The 20,187-nt window shown below is 54.2% G+C and overlaps 1 protein-coding gene across 2 annotated transcripts in view; it reads left to right on the top strand.

The window, feature by feature from the left end:
* Positions 1-18,860, top strand: part of ELF4 (E74 like ETS transcription factor 4) — a 41,384-nt gene extending 22,524 nt beyond the window's left edge. For both annotated transcript variants that reach the window (XM_081125906.1, XM_081125907.1), the window contains exons 2-9: positions 4,514-4,792; positions 8,491-8,662; positions 9,058-9,150; positions 10,749-10,940; positions 11,787-11,870; positions 11,946-12,138; positions 12,738-13,106; positions 14,328-18,860. In XM_081125906.1, the coding sequence (XP_080982032.1) occupies positions 4,721-4,792; positions 8,491-8,662; positions 9,058-9,150; positions 10,749-10,940; positions 11,787-11,870; positions 11,946-12,138; positions 12,738-13,106; positions 14,328-15,132 (1,980 nt within the window). In that variant the 5' untranslated portion in view covers positions 4,514-4,720 and the 3' untranslated portion in view covers positions 15,133-18,860. The remainder of the gene's footprint in view (positions 1-4,513; positions 4,793-8,490; positions 8,663-9,057; positions 9,151-10,748; positions 10,941-11,786; positions 11,871-11,945; positions 12,139-12,737; positions 13,107-14,327) is intronic.
* Positions 18,861-20,187: the final 1,327 nt, after the last annotated feature.

Consider the following 20,187-nt stretch of genomic DNA (forward strand, 5'->3'; position numbering starts at 1 on the left):
TCTCTCCCTCTTCTTGATTTCATCTGAAATGGAGGGGGTGGTGGAAAGAAAGGAATAGAGGAGAGGGAGCGGACAAAACAGCTGTGGCCAGGGCCCTTTCACTGGGCACTTGTGCAAGGAGAGTTCAGCCGGCCACCTGAGTCAAGGTTGTGCGGGAACTCTATGGCCGGGCTACCTCTGCTCCATCCATCCATGGCTAGAGATTGGATCCCTGCCTCTGGCCCTCGTCTCCTAAAGACGTGCCACTGGTCACGTGACACAGCATGCAAATTTGCTGCTGGATGACTATTAGCTGGAGGAGGGGCTGTTTTTCAGTGGAGGGTACAGCTGTTCCTGGGGTAGTTTCCATTTTGTTTGTGGTTGTGGGGGAGGAGTGTTGAGGGAGTGGGAAATGGCATGAAGGAAATTGTCACTTCCTTTCCAGAGAATTCCAGAAAGGTTTCATGGGGGACCGGGTATTTTAGGAGCGAGGGCTGGCTCCGAGGGGACAAGGAACTGGAGGAGAACTCTGCTCTGTGGCCCAGCTGACCATCTGGCCCCCATGTTTCCTGGCGTGTGTGAAAATGCCACGGGTGTTGCTAGCAGTCGGGTGAGAGCCATTGGCTCAGCCAAACGGGTGTAAATTTAAACTCACTCCACGGAGCCTGTGGACGTGGCTTTCGCATAGGGGCCGTTTCCTGTGGAGGAGGCCAGATGGGTGGGTGCTGCACACTGCTTGACGTGTTCCTGTGACAGCCCCAGAAAGGGTCTTTACGTCTGCACCACCACCCAGCTGTGGTGACGCAGGAGCAGCCCAAACCACTTCTATTTTGCTATTTTGGTTTTGAAATGCAGTCAGAACCACAGAGAGCCAGAGGTGTGCATTTGCAGGCCTGGGACTTAGGCGCCCTCACTTGCTCGCTCCCTCCTGTGGCTCCCACACTCCCACACAGTGTCCAGGGGCCATGTGCTCACTCTCAGAGGCTCTGCTTTCAGCCTAAGGAGGACTGGCCCTGGGAACCAGGGATTCTTCGGCAGCCTCCTGGTTCAAGGGAGTGGACTTTGGTGCAGTGATGGAGCGGGGTGGGGGGAATTCAGCACTGGTTACTAAGGGTTTCCAGGCGCCTCAATTTCTTGAGCCTGTGTGTACCTCCCTGGCCCCCTACTCGCTGGCAAGACAGTGCCCAGGGCTCTGGGCCATTGAATAGGCATCCCAATGTGTCTCTGAGGACACTGGAGCAGGGAGCCCCTGGTGTGGGCCCCTCTGGTCTCCAGCAGGGCGGGCCTTCTGTGGTGGTGGCCTCTTTGGTTTCAGGTTCCTGGGAGAGGGAGGTTATTTTGAGGGACTTGGGGAGGTGGTTCACTCCTCTGCTGGGGAGAGTGAGTGAGCATGCAAATGAGCCTCTCTCCACCTCTCACTTTCAAATCCTCAAACATCTGAGCGGGGAGGAACAAAACTTTCTGGACTGGAAGGTTCCATGGTGGTGCGGGGAGAGTTAGCCTCAGCCAACAGAGTAGGACAAATGGGAGAGCTAGTTGACCCCCTACACCTCTTACCCTTAGCTTCAAGCTCGAGCTTAGCAGGAGACAGTAGGATCAGCTGTGGACGCTGGGCGCAGCCTCCCAATCCTCACAGTCCTGGACCAGCGGTGTCTGCACCAACCAAGTCCTTATTTAATTCAGAGACTTAGACATGTGGACACTTAAAGAAGACACTTGGACTCATTTCTTCCTTTTATTTCAAACCTCTTCTCCTGCTGCTGCCTCCCCTCTCCCACCACCTCCCTAGAAGAGTGGACCTTGGGGCCTCACCCCAAGGATGCATGGGCCACATACATATTCTGCAGGCGCTCTCTCCCTGGAAAGCAGAGGCAGTGGCGGCAGCCCCCCCCCCCCCAATCTTCACCACAGCCTCTTTGAGCTGGCAGGAGCTGGGAGGAAACTGATGACTGAGCTCGCTGTCTCAATGGCCTGACCAGAGCAGCCCTTTGACACACAGAGGCTCTCACACACATGTCCCCACACTTGGGACACATGGGCATGCCCTGCACGCGTATGTCTACCATGTGTTTGCACACACACAGCGAAATCCCATTGTAAAGTACAATGCAAAAATATGCAGATATTATGTACACAGAGTGCACCACACATTCCTCTCATTCTCGTATAAGCCAGAGGACATGACACCCGCCCCATACCCAGTGTACACATAGATAGACTTATGGCCCAGAAAACACACCTCACTTGTACGGAATGACCAGTACCATTCATTCATTCATTCATTCATTTGTTCTGCAAACACGAATTGAGTGTCTGCTACATGCCAAACATAGTGCAAGAGTGCCAGTTTCATCAATGACCAACACAGATGTCCCTGCCCTCAAGGAAGCCAGTGTCTAATGGGGGAGGTAAGGAAGGTGCCTTGAGGTTCCACCGGCTGGGGTAAGGGGCAGTGAGCTCCCAAACATGAAATACTCATCTGTGAAGAGAAGCCCAAGAGATGAGCAGACCCAAAGGCCCACGATGGGAAGGCCCAGGCCCTTGGCAGGCGAGGAAGCAGACACAGGAGTTTCAGAAGTTTCGTGTTTAGACAAAGTGGGATTAGGTGAAAGTGATAGCCTTTCGTTTGATTAGCTGGAGAATGCTTCCTGGGGGGCAGACAGCAGGCCTGTGGGAGGGCTGGAGCTGCGGAATGTGGGCCTTGGGTGCTTTGACTGGGGGAGACAGACCTTCCAAGCATAAATGGCCCTGGGAGGCCTCTCAGGCCACAGGAGACCGGGTCACATGCGGGGTCCGGTGGGGGTGGGGCAGGGCGGGAGGCGTGGAACTCAGGCGAGCGTCATGGTTCACCAGTGCTTTGTCTGGGTCCCAGCAGGCATCAGTCTCTCATTCACCCACAGAGAAACTCAAACCCGACAGGTTGAGTTGAGTGACTTGTCAAAGGTTTTTTTTGGGGGGGGTGGAGAGGTGTGGGGATGAGAATGGGGGTGGGGAGGGGGAGGGGCCAGCCCTGTGGGCTAACGGAAAGGAAGTGGGAGAGGCTACTGGGTGTCTGCTGTGGGGGAGAGCGGTCATCGGGGAGGTCACCCGTGGTCCCCCACCCTTTCCTCCCCTTTGCCCCTCTCTGAAGTTCCTCATTTCTTTCCGGCCAGGAGAAGGTTTTGCCACCCACGGCACTGCCAAAGGAGTATCGGGGAGGTAGGGGTCAAGTGTGTTGCTCCCACTATGATGCGTGACCCTAGTTCTTCAGACGCTCATGGTTGAAACAGGCTGTCTGTAGACCCAGCGTGTGTGCGCGCGCGCACACACACACACACACACACGCTATCACTAAAACCAGAACACTAAGGACCAAAGACGTGGCACCTGGACGTGGAGAAGCCCAACTGTTCAGGGCTGGAGGAGCAGAACAGACTAGCAGGAGAGACATGGGAGCAGGGGCTAGGGCTTTGGGAGGCAGGCATGGGTGGGACCCTACACAGCACGTACCAGCACAGCGAGCACAGGAAACAGTTGGAGGCCCGGGTGCCATGTGAATGCCTGAGGTACAGACTGTGAGCACGAGAGGCATTCAAGGAGAGGAGAGACGTGCGAACTACAGCAGACAGATTTCCTGGAAACAGAGGGCCCCCGAGCCTGCCCTGGAGGATGGGCAAGGTTCCTCGGGCCCCTCCCCCAGGCAGGGCTCTCCTCACAAGTTCCCAGGGTGACAGTTCAGTCTTGAAACTGAAAGCAAAGCTGAACCCAGAACATAAGCCCACAACTGGTGCAGAGGCCATCCTCTGGCGGGTGGCCCTGTGGCTGGTGTGGCGCGGTGGTGATGAGTGCGCAGATCTCACATCTTAGGGTCCACCCGTCCCTGTCTTCAGGCTCTTTGGAGGCGTGGCCATGTCTGAGAGTCCCATCCCCAAAAGCAGGGTTAGGCAACTGCACAAGCCTCACAGCAAGACATTTCCTCTGTAGATTCTGTCCTGCAGAGCTAAGTGACTCCCACTCCCCAGGTAAACTGAGCCAGGCAGCATCTGGAAGCGCACCCTTTATACTCATGTGTCCCACCCACCCCCCTCACACAAGACTCTTTCCTGAGCCAAAGGAATTTCAGGGCTCTTTCATGCTATTGCCCCATCCATGAGGCCCTGATTTTCCCTGTGGCCACACCCTGGGGACTAATGTTCAGGGCGGAGAGAGACCAAAGTCCCTCTATCTGTCACCTCCAGAGGAGTGGGGGAGGGAAGGGAGAGAGGGAGGCTGTGTAGCTTCAGGGCCAGCTCAGGTGCAAATGCTGGTGACTTAGACTGGCACTGAGGCTTGGCCACTTCCCACTGGAGGTGACTCAGTTACCTTCCTTTCCCCTCCTTTACCTGCCTCCTTTCTTCCCCTTCTCCCTTCTCCCACTGCCATCCCCTTTCAGCCATCCCTCTTCTCGCAGTCAGTCTGCCCTGGAGTGGCAGTCTCTCTGGCTCGTCAGCTGTCCAGGGAACAGAGCTCAAGGAAGGTGATTTCCTCAATGCCTGCACCTCTCCCTTCTCTCTAGGTCATTCCTGTGGTTGGCCCAGCCCAGCATGCAGCCTTGAATCTGGCTTAAGCCACCACATACTCCAGCTCTCTACACCCGCTGTTCTCCTGTGGCTCGGGGTGTAGGCTCTAAGCACCAAGGCACCTGAGGAGCATCTCTTCATTAAGAAAACCCCGCAGCTCCAGAGGGCCCTGCGAATCCTGCGGTCAGCTCTGAGAAGACAGTATGGCTATTACCCTCCAGCCCAGTGACCTGATCTTTGAGTTTGCAAGCAACGGGATGGATGATATACACCAGGTACAGCCCCCAGAGAACAGAGCCCAGTCAGCCAGCGCAGACGATCAGATAGACACAGACGGGCAGGCAGACAGCCAGTGAGCCAGCCGGCTGGCCTGCTAGCCAGTCAGCAAATATTGATCAAGCACCTACTCGGTTCAGGGCACTGAGCCTGCTTGCCAGCCAGACTGCGTCAGCTAGTAACTCATACAGCCAGTCAGTAATCACTGGGCGGTCATTTAGTGAGCCAGTTGCCCACGTGCAATTACAGGGCACGTGCAGTCACTAAGTCAGCCAAGCAGCTGCTAAGTATACCAGCTGAGCTGTTGGCTAGTCAGCAACATGGGCTGAATGCACAGTTGTGTGCTGACCTTCTTACGTGTTTTCAGCCACTTCCCGTCACCCCCAGTGTCACAGTGAGAAAGTTGCTGGGACAACCACATAGCAAGAGTGAGCACTGCCATCTGGAACTGCAGGGCAGAGTTCAACCCCTGGCATTTTCAGGCTCATGGCTCTAGCCTGGCTGATGAGCCCTCCCAAAACCTTTTTTTCAGCCTTGATCTTCAATTCAGGATAAACTGGAAATGGAGTCTTCTGGTGGGAGGAAGTTAGAAAATAGGACAGACTTCGGGCACTCGGTTCCTCACCACTCCATACCTTGCCCTGCACTGGGGCTAAGAGAGAATGTTTTCCATGCACTTAGCTGTGCCCATCGGATAGTGTCCTGGCACACTCAGCGCCACCCTCCACTCCCCTCTTTTCACAAACTGGAGAAGAGGCAGCCAGGTACAGTAGAAGGAATGGAAGATTAGGAGTCAGGAGTCCTGGGTTCTCATCCTAGTTTGGCCACAGTGTCACCTAGGCAAGTCCTGTCCCCTACCCTATCTGGCTGCCATCTCCCCATCTTCACCAAAAGGAGATCCAGCTCGATCATGTCTAAGGGCAGGCACCTCAGCCCAATTCTGATGCTCTCTGTCCTAAATCCTTGTGAAGATGGAGAACTTTGTGCAGTCCCTAGCGGACTACGAAAGGCTGCCCCCTAGTGGGTTTTGAGCACATTAAACTTTCTGTCCTGCCCTGCCTTGCCAAAAGTTGCTTGGTTTTATTGAACACCCCTGGAGTGCGTAGAGGAGAAAGCAAGAAAAATCTAACCTCACCTGGGTTCTCAATGCTACTAGTCAGTTTTCAATTGTTTCTAGTCTGCTCAGAAACTGTTTCTGTTCTTCACAGAGGCTGTTCATAGAAGCTCCCAACCCCGTACCTTCCAACCCCACACCTGCCCCTTCACCCCCAGCAGACAGCCTCTCCTCCAATCCACAGAGAAGCTCAAAGCCAGGGACACCCTCAGTTTCCCCTCTCTCCTCCCTTTTATTGATAACATCACTGTTCTTATTTCCTTTCCTCTGGCCTGAGAGAAAGTGTCCCTGTTTCTTCCAAGGGTACCTCCTGGCCCTGTACCTAAACTCTTCTCTCCTGCCTCCTTCAAGCCCTCAAGCCATCGATTACCTCCTCTCTTTCTGTTATATCTTTCAGACCTTCCATACCGTTCTTCTCAACTTAGAACACAGTCAGGTCTCCCCAACCCTAAAAGAAATCCTTCCCTCTCTTTCTTTCCAAATACCACCTTGTTAGCACCTTTCTTCCCCCCAGCACAGGCTCCACCCTGTGTTTACTTTCTCACCTCCTCTCTCTCTGTTTAGGAAACAATTTTTATTGCAAAAATTTTTTGTATCATGAATACAAAAAGATGCATAAATCACGTGTGTGTGTGTATATGTTTAAAGAATAACTATAAAATAAACACCCATGAATTCACCTCCAGGTTAAGAAACAAAATGTTACCAGTCTCCTAGAAGGTCCTGATACCTAAAACAATGAGAACCTACTCTATGCTGGGCCCTGTTCTAAGTGCTTTATACATATTGATTCGTTTAAATAACCCTATGGAGTCAATAATATGACCCCCCCCCCAACTTTATAAATGAGGAAACCAATGCACAGAAAGGTGACTTGCCCAAAGTCACACTGCCAGTAAGTAGTAGAGCTTGGTTTCAAACCCAGGCAGTCTGGCACTAAACCAGCACAATGCAGTAGAATATTCCGATGCTAGAAGTGTTCTATATTTGCGTTACCCAGTACGGGCCACTAGTCACACGTGGCTGTGGAACACTTGAACTACGGCTAGCACAACAGAAAAACTGATTTTTAATCTTGGAAAAATTTGCATTTATATTTAAATAGTCACCCGTGGCTAGTGGCTACCACATTGGACAGATGGCTCTTAACTTTATGGCCTTAATCACTACACCTGCCTGCCTCAGTCTGTCCTCTCTGCGACCCACTGTAACGTGCCTCGGGACTCCAGCACTCCCCTGAAACTGGTTTAGCCAGGGTGACTGCCCAGTATACCCAAAAGCATGTTCTTAATTTTTGTTCCTCTGCATCCTTCAGGAACGTTAGGCAGAACTGAGCATTCACATTCTTTTCCCATTCACATTCTTTTTCAAACAGTGCCATGAAAGAAAATTTGAAACATACAGAAAAGTAGAAAGAAAGGGGGAAAATCACCCAAAGTCCCACAACTTAAATATAATCATTATGAACATTCTGGTATATTTCCTTCTACACACAGTTGTTTTTTTCAATCCTCGGCTGAGGATATTTTTTCCATTGCTTTTCAGAGAGAGTGGAAGGGAGAGAGACATCGATGTGAGAGACACATCGACTGGCTGCCGATTGGCTGCCTCCTGCACCCGCCCGACTGGGGATCGAGCCTGCAACTGAAGCACGTGCCCTTGGCCTGAATAGCACCCGGGACCCTTCAATCCTTGGGCCGGCGCTCTAACCACTGAGCCAAGCTAGCCAGGGATATACCTAGCTTTTAAATATCAGTTGTGATCACTCTCCTTTTTTATTTAGCTTTGTTTGGTTGTAGAACAACTGTGTCCTCCAGTGGTCAAATTCTCATCCTGATCATTTTTTCCACTCCAAGGGATTTAGCGAGCACCCTATTGAACTCTTGGACACATATTTTTGACTCCCTGAGAGGTATCTCCATTTTAAATATCTCTAGGGTACCTCAAACTCACCATGTCTAGACACTGTCCCCCTTACCTTTCTCCCAAAACCTATCCCTCCTCCTCCTTAACCTGAGTGTTTGTGTGCACCCATTAAATCAAACTGGAAATTGGCATACTCTCCCCCATCCAGGCAGTGACTGAGCCTTTACCTTTCTACCTCTGTAATGCCTCTGTTCTCCCATCTTCATTGCCACAGACTGAACCCTAAGATGTCAACAACCTGAGCCCCTCACCCTGGGTACCCAACCCTGAGTGTAGGCTGAGTCCATCACCTGACCATGAATCAAGCCCCTCTCCCTTGCCATTGATTAACCCTTTCCCACTGGCCTCAGAATGAGCCTAACCCTTTCCATAGAATTGAGCACTGACCCTGGCCATGGATTAACCCATAACTACAACCAATTCAAATTGTCTGCCCTTGGTTGAATGTAGGTGGTACAGAACTAGCCCATCTTTATTAATTAAAAATTCACTCAAAGGATCATCTAGTGGAGTTGGACCGAGAGCAATGTCATCTTATACAAAGGACAGCTCCTGAGGGTTCTAAGAATTAGGAATTGCAGGAAGGGCAGATTCTGGTAGGGGTGCTTCCTGGAACAGGTGGGTGGGTCTTCAACCAGATTCCTCTCTTCTCCACAGCTGGAAGACCCCTCAGTATTCCCAGCTGTGATCGTGGAGCAGGTACCCTACCCCGAATTACTGCATCTGTATTCAGGACTGGAGCTGGAAGACGGTCACAGTGGCATCATAACGGACAGGACCTTGTGCATGACACAGGATCAGATCCTGGAGGGCAGTTTTATGCTGACAGGTCTGTCCCCTTCTTGGGCAGGGAAGGTGTGGAGGAGAAAGGACACACACACAATGGCTTACAGTGACACATGCAGCAAAGGCAAGGCCGCCAACAGTTGGAAATTAGATGGGGCAGTTAGGACAGACAAAAGGTAGTACCGCTTCACAGAGGAGGAAGCCATCTAAATGGATTCGTGATCTTTTGCTGTGGAGGGGGACAGTGAAGAGTGGAGCTGGCTGGGGTGGGTATAGAGAGAAGGCGGAGGATTAGGGCAAGGGGAGCACTGGTCCCTTCCTGGCTGTCCTTTGGCTCTTTCACACTATTCTCTGGGCTGGCCCTGGTTATGGCTGTACCCCTACCTCAGACCCTAAGAATAATTTTCTTCTTGCCCCCACCATGGAACCTGGAACCAGATGAAAATGAAGCAACCTCACAAACCGTGTCAACCACTGAAGTCTTGCTCAATGTTGAGTCTCCCAACAACATCCTGGATGAAAAGCAGATCTGTAAGTGTGAACCTCAGGGCCTTAATGCAAGGTGACGCAAATGCCATTTAAGAGATCACGTCCATGTGCTGGAGTCTCACATATGTGTGCGTGTAGCACATGTACCCACACCCACCGACATACATGTAAACGTACTCTTGAGCTGTGACTGGAACCGGGGGGGGGGGGGGGCTGGAGGGGACCACAGACAAGGAAAGATGGCCAGGGTGACATTTTTCCCAAATTTTTAAACTGGTAAGATACACATAAAATTGGCCACCTTAAACATTTTTCAGGGTACAGCTCACTGGCATTACGTTCATTTGTATTGTGCAGCCATCGTCCCCATCCATCTCCAGAACCTTCATCTTGTAAAACTGAAGCTTTCTACCTATTAAACAACTCCCTTCACCCCCCACCCCCAGCCCCTGGCAACCACCATTCCACTTTCTGTGTCTACGAATTTGGTTACTGTAGGTAACTCATGTAAGTGGAATCATACAGTGTTTGTCTTTCAGAAACTGGCTTATTTTACTGAGCATAGTGTCCTCAAGGTCTGTCCATGTTGTAGCACATGTCAGAATCTACTTCCTTTTTTTTCTTTTTCAAATGTTTTTATTGATTTGAGAAAGAGAGAGGAAGGGAGAGGGAGAGGGAGAGAGAAACATCAATGATGAGAGTCATTGATCGGCTGCCTCCTGCACGCCCCCTGCTGCGGATCGAGCCCGAAACCCGGGCATGTGCCCTGACTGGGAATCGAACCGGTGACCTCTTGGTTCATGTGTCGATGCTCAACCACTGAGCCACACTGGTCAGGCAGAATCTACTTCCTTTTTAAGGTCGAATACTATTGGCCAGGGTCACTTTTCAGGCCCCTTTCTCTCTTGCTGGGTTCCCAGGAAGACTGTGCAGGGTGTGGCTTATTTTAAAATGTGCCAGGTTGGTACCCCCTCATCCCTTTCCTGTTCTGGGAGGTTGGCCACCCCTCCCCAGAAGGCCCCCAAGGCAGGCTTCTCCTGCAGGACTCCCTCAGACATTTGCCCCGACTGCACAGGAGGATTCCTGGCCCTAACTGTCCATTCCCAAGGGGAGCTAGGATACAGTGCGGGAGAGAAAGCCCTGAAGCTGCGAGTTGAGAGTCCCAGCATCTTTAATCCCGACTGTCACTAATATTCATTCAGGATTCAACAGATATTTACTAAGTGTCTACACGTACAGGCATCAACTTGCTGTGTGACCTTGGGCACATGCCCTGCCCTCTCTGGGTCTCAGTTTTCTCATCAGGAAAGCAGAGGAATCAGGCTAAATTATTTCTAAGGTCCCTTCCAGTTGTAAAAGTGAGTGAATGACTAAATCAAGGTGGCCCTTTCCCCTGGGTGTCTCCTGGAACTTCCCCACCACCCGCAGTGGGTTTGACATGTGGCAGCCGTGATTGGGGCCGGCCGATGCCCACAGCTCTGCAGATGTTTCCTCTCCCCATGGTGTGAGACACATGAGACGCTTTCAGGTGTATCCTGTGCTGGGGCTGAGGGAACAGCACCTCGGCTCTCCCCGGAGCCCAGCATTCTCGGAGCACTGGGAGACCACGCTTCTACCCTGCACTGGCCTTTCTTTTGTAGTCAGCACCTCCGAAATGCTTCCGGACTCAGACCCTGCTCCAGCCGTCACTCTGCCCAACTACCTGTTTCCTGTCTCTGAGCCCAATGCCCTGGACAAGGCTGGTGACACTGGTGACCAGGAGGGACATTCTCTGGAGGAGCAGATCCCTAGAGAGGAAAGCGCCAAGAAGACTGGAAAATCAAAGAAGAGAAGTAAGAGAGAGAGAAGTGTGTGTGTGTGTGTGTGTGTGTGTGTGTGTGTGTGTGTGTTTTCAAGGGGGTGGGTGAGAGGAGAGGAGCAGTCAGGGAAACCATAGGGGTGAGTGGATCGAGGCCCTCAGACACATTAAGGAGACAGCTCTCTGGTATGGCGGGGTGGACGGAAACCTGGCCCCATGGGGTGGGTCTGCCCAAAGCCTGACAGTTCCCAGGCCACCCCTGTCTGCCCGGCATAGATGTAAACTTCCAGAAGTGCCGATGATCCCAACAGGTTGAATCCTAGGCTGGGTGTTCAGGCACCAGGCGTGGCCCCCTGGCTGGGCCCGGGCCCCCCGGGGGGCCTCTGCTGTGTGCTTCGCGCGCTTATCTTCCTTCTAGGAGCGCATGGAACTGAGGCCAGATATGGGAGAGGACTTTGGGCTTTCCCGAGCCCCGGTTTATTGATTTACTCAGGTGATGGCTGCTGATGCTGCCTTGTCAGCCTGGCAACCAAAACCCCAGTGTCACACTTACCTGCACAACAGCCACACCTTTAGGCTTCCTTTTCATTTCAAACATCAGACGAGGTAGATTCTGACCTAAAGGTGACTCTCGTGCAAGCACTACACTGCCCCTGCATCGTAGAGGCTTTTCTGGTCCACCTTTGGGGCCTGAAAGTGAGGGTGGACCATCGGGCAGGTGCAGGTACCCGAGGGCTGTGGCCAAGGAGAATGATCCCGGGCTCCTCCTTGTCTGCCTTGTCGCGCCCAACTTGATAAGCTCCAGGCCCTCCCTCTGGGAGCCTACCCTGCAGCGCTTGCCCCGGTCTCAGCCTCATCTGCTCTCCCCTTCTCCTCACAGTCCGGAAGACAAAGGGCAACCGCAGTACCTCGCCTGTCACTGACCCCAGCATCCCCATTCGGAAGAAATCAAAGGATGGCAAAGGTATGGCTGGGAGTCAGGAGGGGTGGGAGGGGAGCCGGGTGCCTGGGCCGCCCCTCACCACCCGCCCGTCCTCAGGCAACACCATCTATCTGTGGGAGTTCCTCCTGGCGCTTCTGCAGGACAGGAACACCTGCCCCAAGTACATCAAGTGGACCCAGCGAGAGAAAGGCATCTTCAAGCTGGTGGACTCCAAAGCCGTGTCCAAGCTGTGGGGGAAGCAGAAAAACAAGCCTGACATGAACTATGAGACAATGGGGAGGGCACTAAGGTAGGGGCTGCTGGGGTCTCTGTCCTGGGGGAGTCACTAAGCTCTTCCTTCCCTGCAAGAAGGCCCTCCTGCTGTGGGGTCTCCCTACGTTCTCATTTGCTTGCCCATAAGCCCACTCCCCAGGCCCCTCTGGAAGGAACAATCCCCTCCCTCTTGCAGATCTGTCCTGGCTTTTCTTTTTTGATACAAGGCATTTTAGGGCCTCCCACCCCCCAGGTCTTCCTCACATTCTTCAAGCCAGAGATCTCGGGGGGGGGGGGGGGGGGGGGCAGTTACCCACAGCTGGTGCCTCAGGCTGAAAGACTGCTAAAGGCCCATCACCCATCCATCTTGCCCCATTCTTCACTCACCCTGTCCTCTGCCCCAAAGCAGGGTGGGGCTTCAGGGTGGGGCTTGGCATTTGTTAGCCCTTTTCATGGACCCTCTGAGTCCTCGGGACATCTCAGAAATTTCATAAAAGCCTTCCAAGTCCAAGAGTTGGCCTCCCCACTGCCCTTGCCCTTGAGCTCCCAGCTGGCTCCTGGCCAGCCCCCGCCTCATGCTTGCCCTGCCCTGCAGGGTGGTATGCCCCCAACTAACTCCTCAACCCTTTCCCCCAGATATTACTACCAAAGGGGCATCCTGGCCAAAGTGGAAGGGCAGAGGCTGGTGTACCAGTTTAAAGAAATGCCCAAGGACCTAGTGGTGATCGAAGATGAAGACGAGAAAAGTGAAGCCGCGGAGGCCTCCACTAAGGCCTCCGCCTCCTCCAGCAGCACTGCCCGGCGAGCCAGCTCCAGGGTCTCATCCAGAGCCACTGCCCAGAGCAAGGGCAGCCCTGCCTGGGAGAAGCCGAAGGTTCAGCACGTCGGGCTGCAGCCATCTGCGAGTCTGGAATTGGGACTGTCTCCAGATGAGGAGATCCCCACTACCTCCACTGTGCTGGTCTCTCCAGCAGAGGGCCAGACCAAACTCACCAAAGCTGGGAGGTAAGGGCACCAGGTCATGATGCATCTTCCCATAGTACCTCGAGTTGGGACAGTTTTCAACTTCTTGCAAAGCCCTGCTGTGTCCAGCCTCATGGGACCCTCACAGAATCCCTGGGAAGCCAGTAGGGCACTTGTTGGTCAAGGAGTGAAAAGCAGCTTGTCCGAGTTCACCCGTCAGAGTAATGGCAAAGCCAGTACTTGACCTGGGGGACTTCTGTCTCCAGCTGGGGCTGTTCCTGTTACCCCAGAGGAGGGCCCCCCCGAGCAGCCAGCAGGGGCCTCCACGTCTTGGCCTCTCTCCCTGAGCCTCCCCCACTCCAAACAAGAGGCAACAGAGAGTATTGCACAGACACCCACTCGGCTTTCCTTGGGCCCTCCAGGCCCACCTGGAAAGCTCTTGATACCTCTTGTCCATGCTAAGTGCTTCCAATTTTCCCCGAAAAGGCTTGGTTTTGTCTGGGATGCGTGTGTGTAGCTCTCACTACGCTGGCATGAGTCACTGACATGCCCTTCTAGAGAGAAAGCAGTAGAGTGGCGCAGCGAGGAGCACGGGCGCTGGAGTCAGAAAGCCCCGATGAGAGTCTGTGCTACTAGCTGTGTAACCCAGGGCAAGTGACGTAACCTCCCTCTGCCTCAGTTTCCCATAAAATCAGATTATTACCCTTATTCAGCTCGTGGGCTGTTGTGAAGATTGAGGGAGATGGCAAATGATTGACATGTGCCATTTCCCTCAATCTTCACAACAGCCCACGAGCTGAATAAGGGTAATAAATGTTAAGATTAATAAAAGCACTCAGTAAATGTTAGCCAAGTCCTGGCCAGCGTGGCTCAGTGGTTAGAGCATTGGCCCATGCACTGAAGGGTCATGGGTTCGATTCCCAGCCAAGGGCACATACCTGGGTTGCTGGTTCGATCCCCGGGCCCGGTTGGGGCGCGTACAGGAGGCAACCAATGGATGTGTCTCTCTCACATCGATGTTTCCCTCTCTCTCTCTCTCTCTCTCCCCCTTTCTCTGTCCCTCCCTTCCTCCCACTCTCTCTAAAAATCAATGGAAAACATATCTTTGGGTGAGGATTAACAAAAATAAAATAAAATAAATATTAGCCGAAACAAAAACAAAGAACCAAAACACCTTCGGCTCCTTTCCCCCTGGTCCCTCCTTTCTAGCCAGTTGGGAAATGCCTCCCACCTTCACCAAATCTGTTTTCTGTTTCTTCTCAGTGCTCCTTCAGTGGCGGGCAACATCCACCTGGGAGTGGCCCCTGTGGGGTCAGCCTCGGCCTTGACCCTGCAGACAATCCCCTTGACCACAGTGCTAACCAATGGCCCTCCTGCCAGTACTACTGCTTCGACCCAGCTCGTTCTGCAGAGTGTTCCGCCTGCCTCAACCTTCAAGGACACCTTCACTTTGCAGGCCTCCTTCCCCCTGAACACCAGTTTCCAGGAGAGCCAGGTGGCAGCGCCAGGGACTCCGCTGATTCTCAGTGGCCTCCCCCAACTTCTGGCTGGGGCCAACCGCTCGACCAATCCAACAGCGCCCTCCGTCACAGGGGCTGGGGCAGCAGGGCCCAGCTCTCAGCCCCCCGGGACTGTCATCGCTGCGTTCATCAGGACTTCCGGTGCCACAGCAGCCCCTGGGGTCAAGGATGGGCCACTGAGACCCTCCTCATATGTGCAGGGCATGGTGACCGGGGCCCCCATGGAGGGGCTACTGGTTCCTGAAGAGACCCTGAGGGAGCTTCTGAGGGATCAGGCTCACCTTCAGCCACTTCCAACCCATGTGGTTTCAAGGGGCTCCCACAATCCGAGCCTTCTGGGAAACCAGACTTTCTCTCCTCCCAGCCGCCCCACTGTTGGGCTGACCCCGGTGGCTGAACTTGAGCTCTCCTCAGGCTCAGGGTCCCTGTTTATGGCTGAGCCTAGTGTGACCACATCTGGGAGCCTACTGACTAGATCCCCAACCCCAGCCCCCTTTTCCCCATTCAACCCCACTTCCCTCATTAAGATGGAGCCCCATAACATATAAATGGGGGGGTCAGGGAGGTGTGGCTCACCGGGCAAAGCTGAGCAGCATTTTCAGATGGACTGCCTCTAGCAGAGACTGACTTGAGCAGCTCTCGTGCCCCTTACCCTTCGGTGGAATGTCAATACACCAGACTTCCCCAAGCCTCACCTCTGCCTGACGTCACCATGGCCAAGCCATGCGCAGTTTGAGCATCCCTGGCATCAGGCCATGGCCTCCAAGAGCACTAGGGGATACACTCTTGTCGGGGTAGTGGGCTGATGTGGTGACGAACCCCCTGAGAAGTTGGTGGCCAAGGCGGGTGCAGGGGCTTCGTGGGAAGATGATTTTGCCTGGCTGCATCTCACCACCCGTGTTCCCTCAGCAGGGGAGTTACTATCCCACATGTGAATATCTCGGTATGTATTTGTGTGTCCTCGTGGGTCTGTGCCTTCGTTTCTTTGGAGAGGACGAGGGTGCAACTGTGAGGTCTTCAGGAACATGTGTCTCTCTGGGTGTCAGTGGCACAGAGGATTTAAGGAAAAGAATTCTCTAGTTTCCTTTGTACAAACCAAGATTCAGTTGTTTTGAGACTGTGGGGTGTAGGTTGCATCCCCCAAATCTGGAGAGATGTCACAGAGCTGAAGCAGGTCCCAGGTAGAAGGGCTTTGACCGGTTGTGTGCTGGGGTGACTATAGTTCTGGGGGACAGGAGGCCGCCAAGTGGGATAAAAGCATGAAGAGAGGGAAGGGAACTCAGCACTGGGGAGCAGCCCCCAGGCTAGACTGAGGCCATCTTCCCGGGCTTGGCCTCACTGCCCACCAGTCACTTGGCAGCACGCGTGGAACCTTGACCACCCTAGCAGGCTGCGCTGAAGGGTTAGATGGGCCGAGTGTCCCTCCAGGGTTAGACCCAGCCGCCACGCCCCCCGGCAGGGCTGTTAATTGAATGTTGCACCAAGGGCTGGGGCTGTAGGACCAGCCTTCGCGCCGGCCTGCACCCTGAACCCTGGGCTCCCCCTTGGTTAATTTCGCTCCTGGTATTTCCCTGCTGCCAGGCATCGCTGGGGTAGTCGCGCAGCGGTGGGGACCGGGTCTGCCTCCGTTGCTGCCCACGTGTGCCTGCGCGCAGCCAGCCTTCTACTCGCCTGTAAGTTTGCCAACCCGCCTGTCCCCACCATGGCTGCAGCACTCACTCACAGGGACTGTCGCCCCTCTTCCCCATCTCTTCCCCAAGGAGCCAGGAGCCAGCAGCTGCGAGCTCCCGTGGCACTCCTGCCCGCGTGGCTTCTCGCTTCCCTCTTCCCTCTTCCCGAGGAAGGCTCAGCTGATTCTCTGCACGCCCCCTCCTCCACCCAGGGCCTGGATCCCCCCCCCCCCTTCTCTGCATTAGCTTGCGTCTCTCCCGCCAAGTGTGGGGCAAAGCTAAGAGCCAAGACACGTCAGCCTAGGAAACAATTGTTATCTGGTGAATTTGGTTAATGTGAATCAGTGCCTCAGGACCTTTGCTATGTCCTTGGGCAAAACCATCCACTTGATCTAACTACCTCCCCAGGTTGCTCTCTCCTTCTGGTCACTGCTGAGCCTACTATCCTCTCCCGCTCCCTCCTTCCCCCCAGAGGGAACTATATACGGTTGTGCAGGTGTATTTATTACACGTCTCCAGCACTTGGCATTAAAGTGCCTTTTTCTAATAAATCAGTTTATTATGACAATTTCCTGATGGTGGAAAGTAAAGCAACTTGAGAAAGTCACCTTTAAAATTTTTTTTGCATAAAGATGTTGCGTGGCTTAGGGGTGGTCCTGTCCTACTCACCCCACCTCCATAGAACTCATCCTCTGAAGGTCACTGGTATCTTCATGGTGACATCAAATGTCTTCAAAGTTCTTGGCCCCTGTGAGCCCTCACAGCACGTGACACTACTTCCCATCACCTCCCGCACCAGCCCGGTTCAACTGTGCCCTCCATCACCGGTCCCCTGTGCAGTGCTGGCCCCAGACCTGCCACTTTCAGAGGGGTGTCCCCAAGGGTCTCATCCATCCTCTGGGCTCTGGATCAGCTCTTTGGGGATGAGCCCAAAACCTAGAGCTACAGCTGCCACTTTTCTCCTCAGCTCCTGGCTCACAGGTCCAGGGGTCTGCTGGATGTTCCCACCTAGATGCCTGCCAGGTCCTCAGTCGATTTTGAAAGTTTCCACACATGCACGCAAAACCTTGCCTATTTCTGTTAATGGTGCCACCAATTTTCTGACTTTCTAAGCTTGAAGTCTCAGAGCCATCTGAAGGCTGCCTTTACTTGACCCTTCCCCCTCCCCCATTTCAGATAGTCCAGTGCCATTCACGTCTCTCAAATCTGGTCTTTCTGCCACATCCCCAGAGCCTCAAACTACCCGAAGCGTATCCCCTTCCTCAGACACAGCCAGAGCCCCACTTTGACCTGTCATGTCCCCTCCAATCTGACCTGCTAAAAGGTCTCAAGGGCTCCTCACTGCCTACACAGGTAGGGGTGAGACTCAAAATAACCTCTAATCCTAGGCAGCCGGGCATTAATCCTTTGTTTGCTGCATGAGGCAGTCCGGGGGTCCTGGGGGACGGGGACACTTTAGGGCTCAGGGCAGTAGTTCCGAAAGTATTTTGAGTTTAGCATCAGCCGTGTCTTCAGACAAGGTCCCAAGTCCTTGAGCTCCCAGCAAGGTCCTTCACCATCTGGTCACATCTGACTTCCCCAGTCATCTCTCACATTGCTTCCCCCATCCCCAATGTATGGCTCCAGCCAAATCCATAGTCTCGCTGGCCTCGGAACAGGCCTCTGTTCGTTTCCCACTTCTGCGTTCTTCCTTTACTTGGTTCTGCTCAACCAGAATGTTCCTCCCACCCCACTAGTACCAACTGAATACTATCCATCATGGAAGCTGCCTCCCTAGGGTTCTTTATTTGAAACTTGTAGCAATTGCCACTCTTTAAGCAACTGATCACAAACAGCCTGTGACATCTCTGTTGTAATCACAAACTGTTACTTAAATCTTCAATGACCTGGCCTTATTTAGTCACCCCAGTTAGTGTGTTACTTTCTGAGGGCTGGGGGCATATCACCCACAGAGCAGGGCACACTACACGCGAAGCACTTAGGGAGCATCAGCAAACGGTTACTGATTGAGCTGGTGAGTGATGGGGACCAAACTCTGAGATAGGTTTGAGGGATGCTGAACCCCCTCTGCACAGGCGCTCACCACAGGTGCTCCGCTGCCCAGGGCCTGCACTCCCTGGCTCAGTGCCCTCATAGCCCCCCCCAGCCTCCACACCCAAGAGTTGTTACTACTTTGAATGTCCCCCACCCCTAAAGAAACTTCCCTGTCCAGTTTCTTTCCTAACTCAAAGTGTTAAATTAGCTAATATAAACTAACCTGTGCTGATATAGTTATGGGAGAGGGCTAGAGGAGAACCTCAGGAGACAGGTGTCTTTTAACCAGGGTCATGTGGCAACATCCCTGCCTTTGTGATGGTTTAATGGAGTCGAGAGACTCACTCCTCGCCCCCAGCAGCTGATGTATTCCTCCCTCCTTCGGGCTCCCACAGCACTTTGTATATACCTCTTACTGTAGCACTTAGCACGATAGGTCCTTAGTTACATGTTTATGTGTTTCCCCTCCAATAGACTGTGAGCTCCTCAAGGACAGGGACTGTGTGTTAGTCACTGATGTATCCCCAGCGCCTAGCACAGTGCCTGGCACACAGTAGGTGCTCAATAAATGTTTATTGAAAGAATGAGTCCTGTATCTAATCATGGGGAATGCAGGCCTATGCTATGGCAGGCAAGAGGGGAGGGAGGAGGACAACTCATACTTGGGGGCAACCGCAGATTTCTGACTTCTAACACTGCAGGCAGCTGCTTCCTTTGCCCGGGGCTGTGGCCACGAGGATCCCAAGGCTGCTTCCAGCTGTGCCTTGCTGTCACCAGGTGTTGCGGGCGACTCCTGAACTCCTGCCCTTAGCCGCTGCCCCTTCCTGGGACAGCCTCATGACCATTTCCTCATTCCTGGGTGGGACTGAGTGACAGAAAGGTCAGGCCGGGTGGCAGGGGCAGGACAAGAAGTCTTTCTCACGAACACAGGTCTTTCTGGCCCCATCACATACTTCTAGCTGCTGGCTCCAAGGCGACTGAGCTCATTCCCGGACCGTCAGCTCCCGGGGCTGGGAGGCCCAGGCGGTCGCAGTCTCCGCGAGCCTCCGCCCTCGCACGCTGGACGTGGGGCCGACGTCCAGCAGGGGGCGCTGTCCAGCCGAGGACCGGGGCCTGGTGGCCCCGCTGAGCCCAGGGAAAAAGCAGCAGCAGGGGCGGAGCCTGTCGCTCCCGGCAGAGGCGGACAGGGCCAGCATCTTTTAGCCCCTAGGTCCTGACCCTGCACCCCTAACTGTCCCTGGGTGACTCCGGTCCCCGCCGAGGCCTTCCACTGCTCTGAAGCTTCGAACTTCCCCCCGGGGCCCCGCCCCTCCACTTTCCTGGGGAAATGCAGCGCTCCATCGAGTGCCCTCTCCCCATTGGCTGGTGGCGCCCTGGCCCCGCCCCCAGCAGCCCCCCCAACCAGCCTCCCGGACGGGCAGGTGAGCACGCGGCAGGCCCCGCAGCCCAGCTGCCGCTCTCCCAGCCCGCGGCGCGAGTGTGCCCGGGCCGGGCCTGCCCACCTCCCCTTCACGGCGCCTTTAACCACACTTGCACGCAGCGCCGCTTTCTACCTTGAAATCCGAAAGCGACCAGGGCGCCCGCTACATCCGTTTGTCAGCCGACGGCCGCGAGTGCCCGCGGCGTGAGCCCAGGGACGCGTCTGTGCCCAGCGGCCAGCCCCCTGCACGCTCCCCTCCGCAGCTAAGCAGGCGGACCCCACCCTCCCCGTCACACACACGCACGCACACGTCTTAGCGGGGCAGGGCGCAATAAACACACCTGACAAGCTTCCTCCGTCATAGGTTGGAATGTGGAAGGGGCGTGAGTTTACTGCCCAATCCGCCCCCTCCCACCCCAATAGGGATGCGGAGACAGCGGATGGCCCTTTTCTCCCGGAATACTGACACTCGGACAGGG

This window comes from Miniopterus schreibersii, assembly GCF_964146895.1.
Source record: "Miniopterus schreibersii genome assembly, chromosome: X".
In the NCBI taxonomy this organism is placed as follows: domain Eukaryota; kingdom Metazoa; phylum Chordata; class Mammalia; order Chiroptera; family Miniopteridae; genus Miniopterus; species Miniopterus schreibersii.